The 4394-nt window shown below is 35.0% G+C and overlaps 1 protein-coding gene across 7 annotated transcripts in view; it reads left to right on the top strand.

Moving 5' to 3' along the window:
• The window catches only part of ROBO2 (roundabout guidance receptor 2), a 455306-nt gene that overhangs the window by 365436 nt on the left and 85476 nt on the right, over positions 1-4394 (top strand). For all 7 annotated transcript variants that reach the window (XM_031556595.1, XM_031556582.1, XM_031556578.1 and 4 more), the window contains one exon: positions 2330-2451. In XM_031556595.1, coding sequence (XP_031412455.1) covers positions 2330-2451 — 122 coding nt within the window. The remainder of the gene's footprint in view (positions 1-2329; positions 2452-4394) is intronic.

The following is a 4394-nucleotide window of genomic DNA, read 5'->3' as shown; positions in this document are numbered from 1 at the left end:
CTCTGGAGATATTCAAGTCTCGCCTGGACGCCTACCTGTGCGACCTGATGTAGGGAACCTGCTTTGGCAGGGGGGTTGGTCTCGATGATCTCTAGAGGTCCCTTCCAACCCCTACAATTCTGTGATTCTGTGATTCTGTAACTGCTTTCCCACCAGGAGTCTCCTAGTAATGTGAATATTTCATTGCATGACATTGCACTGTGACCATCATGTATGTATGTGTTTCCAAATGTACATATGAATAATCAGAATTCCACATGTACATCTTGATATTAATTTCTTAGTGATATTAACCCATGTTATTTCCTTGATTTCTAAGTACTTCTTTTTATGATAAAATATATTTCATGAAGAAACACTACGTAGAAATGACTTATTCACTAAGGGAATATAAGTATTTTGCCAGTTGTGTACTACAGCATAATTTAACTTAAAATATAGGCACTCATAGATATGGGTAAATTTATATCAAGGATCATAGATTTTATGAATAGTAGCATAAATGATCATTTTGCAACCCAGTTTGAGTTGCTGTCTTAGAACTATTTTATTGAATCTCTTTGATTCTTAGTCACTTTGAATAGACATGGTTTGCTAGATAATCTCCTTCACTGTTGCTGACAACTATTTTTTGTTTATATTCTTTTTGGAGACCCAAGGAGCCATCTTCATTTGAGTATCAGTAGAAGCATGTGTTTCTATTGTTTATTGGTAGCTCTAAACCCATAAAATCCAGGATTATGAAGTTGAGATATTGATTACCAGAACCAAGTTTATTTCAAAATCTGAAGGCCTGCGATTCAGATATTGTTGTTATGTCTAAGTACTTCATTTCTAAAAGCATTATTATTTCTTCTCAATAATATTTAGAAGATTAAAAAGAAGGAAGTCAAATGCAACATACTCACATACCCTAAGACCATCAAAGGGGAAAAAGAGGACTTTTAAGTGTGTTTTTTCTTCCCTGAGTACATTTGATTCAAAAAGAGGGAAAGTGGTTATGGCTAATGAGTCCCATGAGAAAACCAAGCAGAATTCACAAATGTGTAGGGAGGCCTGGCCATAATGTATCAGGCTTTTTAGAATAAAATCTGTGCTTGTATCTTTCTGGACAAATTAACAACAAATTGAAACAGAAATAATCAATATATGTATGTCTACTTAGGCATATCTATCTACAGATAGACAACTAGCATGGACAATGCTAGGAGTGGCATTGTAAGATCTTTGAAGGAGCCACTGAATGTGTCCAAACTTCACTGTCTCCTAGAAATTATCTTCATCTCTGTCTACAGTAGAGGGAAGGGAGATGCAGAGATGTATTGGCTAATTAACAGCTTTAGACCAACATTGTCTTTTTGATGCAGTGTAACAAAAAAATGGTGATTTCTAAGAATTATCACTAAAAAGACATACTGAAGATATTCATATTGAACATCTCCTCCTTCATTTTCTGATACATACTTTATATTTGCTGTTCCTGTTTATGGATGGTAATACAGCTTCCTTTAGTTTATCCAAATTGAGTAACCAAAATGCAGTAACCAAAATGAGATCTTTAAGAACTAGGTACAAGGGCCACATGTGGTGCTTGGAGATGGAATCATAGTTTTCCATAGATCTTTATACTAAGTGATCAAACTGCTTCTTATTTTTACTAGAAGAAATAGTTTTTCCCTTCTCTTTGAAGGAGTGTTTAGCAAATTTATGTGGTAAAGTGTTTTTGTTAACCTTTCATAAGATCACAATCATTTTGATTTAATGAATTATTACTTTTCATATTTGCACTAGATTTCATTATCTTATCTGGAAAGGGAAAAGTCACTTTGAAAAAGAAATTTCTATTTGTAGTGGTTGGTTTCTTGTGTGCACGGTATATAAGGAGGGAAAGTTTAGTTACAGTTTGGAAACATATAATAACTAAGTGTCGTGTATGCTCTAAGCAAGTTAAAAACCTGTTCATTTTCTTAAATTATGCTAGCCAGTTTAGTTCCAGATATCTGGCTGACATTATTGTTATCTGAACACTGCAGAACTAGTGAATAATTGAATCTCTCTCATCGCTTGCAAGATTTGAAAAAGCATTACTATCAACTCTGAATAGTCATATTTTTCTTTCCCGATTTCCTAAGCAGCCAAAGGTGAATGATTTGTTTGAATTTAGTTGGTATGTTTGGTAGTTCACATTCGAAGCTTAGCACTCTATTGTTTTAAAAACATTGTTGTAAGAGGGTGCTAAAGTCAAGTCATTAAGCTACTCAGTCATTCCAATTGTCATGTATATTTTCTCGTTAAAATAATGCTTTCATGTGTTTGTTTTGTCTGGCAGATATCAGTCCACCAGCACAAGGCGTGGATCACAGGCAAGTCCAGAAGGAACTGGGAGACGTCATTGTACGACTGCATAACCCTGTTGTGCTGACACCCACAACAGTTCAAGTTACCTGGACAGTAAGGCTTTCGATATAATTACCTTGCTATACCTAATTTTGCCTATTTGTCCCTACATTTCTTTTACTATACTGAAAACCTCCGGTCTTGACCAGCATAAGTGCTCTACTAAACTAATGTCATACAGGAATATGTGTAGATGAAATGATCTTTTCATTTTCTCCTTTAGGTCAGGCAGATTGAAGGATTTCTGCATTCAGCTTAAAGGGAGATAGATGTCTAATTATGAAAATGAATTATGTTTAACACCATAATCTAAGGGTAATTGATCTGTGGATTCATAATTGTGGATAGCAAAAATAACTATCATCATTAAAATGTTATGAAAAAAACATTTTCCACTTGAAAGCATGAGAACCCCTTAAGAATACTCTATTGTTTGGTGACCCTAAAATACAGAAATAGATTTCTATAGTGCGCTTGTTGAAAAGCTATGCTGGTGCCTGATCCATGGGTAGCATCTGGTATTCTAGCATACGCCTTATCCTCAGTCAGTGGATTTTCTTTAATTATAGAAGACCAGAATGTTTCTGGCAGTACTTAGCTTACCTATTTGAGGGACCAAACTACTGGGTAGAATTTCTGAGAAGTTAAGACATAGTGTATGGCTTTCAAAATTCTATGTTTCTCTTACAATCTCTTAGAAAGAGATTGTTCCTAGGGCACTCCACACCACAAATGAGGGCTTTGCTTTTGGAGCATATGCCCCAGAGGAAGGAGAGTCCTGGTTAGAAAAGTGAGATAAACAACATTACAGTGCCCTTCACTGCAACAGTTACATTATATAGAATGAATTCTACTAAAGAGATATTCACAATACGCAGAAGTTTTCTTCTACAGGTAATATTGTTAAGAGTTTCATGTATACAGTGGTCTATACAATAGAATATAATTATGGATAGATTGTGTATTATAGAAATACTGCAGTTTTTACACATCTCAGATGTATTTATGGGGGCTTATATGTCATCCTTATTTCAACAGATTTCAATGGTAAGGGCCAGATTAAAAATGAATAGAGAAGTGCACAAATTAGTCTTTCTTAGAAGATTATTTTAAAAATGTGTCATTGCATTTTGTTATTGATGTTAACACTCAGCTTGTCCTTCTAAAAATACTGTCTGTTCCAGCTAAATAACTCCAGGACAGACTGACTTTCTGGTCCAAGTGCCTTTGTAGAAAGTTTTTTTGCCCAAGCAGATGGCTCAGTAGGTTAGAAACTTTGAATGTTAGCAGCCAGTAATTTTAAACTTGGATGACCTCCATGTGGTGCTTCTTCAAGTCCTTTCTTGTATGTTAGAGATAGCAGAAACAAAATTACATAGGTTTTCTCCCTATTTATAAATGGAATTCAGTTTTATACAGTTTAATAGCATTCACTGTATTATAATGAAATACTATGGTTGAAGAGTCTCTTGGTGCCTCTACTGAACTACTAATGAGCAAAAAAAATATGGTAAGTTAAGGTATATCATTAAGGATATCAAGGGTATCAGCTCATTGGAAAGATCCCTCAAAGCAGTGACCGTATGCCATCTGACAAGTGAATAGACCTGTGTAGAGATGTTTTGGAATTGCCTGGGGGAAGAAAGGCGCACAAAAAAAAAAAGTATCTGAAACAGCTAATTAGAAACTTAACAGCAACCAGAACAAAACCAACTAATTAACCATAGTTAACAGGAAAGCAGCCGCTCCATCCAGAGAATAAAGTCCATTCTGTTCTTATAAAGTGGTTAGATAGTGTAGCTAAGATACAGAAGGACAGAAGTGCAATGAGAATCACAAGACTTTCAGTATTGACCTGCAATTCAAAGAGTAAATGACTCTATTCCTGAGTTTCTGGTGTCTTGACTCCCAACAAACTTACACCATTTTCTCTCTTCTTTCTGAGATATTTTTAGTTTTTTCTTTCTTTCTTTCTTTCTTTTTTTTAATTTGAGTTT

The sequence above is a fragment of the Meleagris gallopavo genome, chromosome 1, assembly GCF_000146605.3.
Source record: "Meleagris gallopavo isolate NT-WF06-2002-E0010 breed Aviagen turkey brand Nicholas breeding stock chromosome 1, Turkey_5.1, whole genome shotgun sequence".
In the NCBI taxonomy this organism is placed as follows: Eukaryota; Metazoa; Chordata; class Aves; order Galliformes; family Phasianidae; genus Meleagris; species Meleagris gallopavo.
This window is presented reverse-complemented; position numbering and strand designations above follow the sequence as displayed.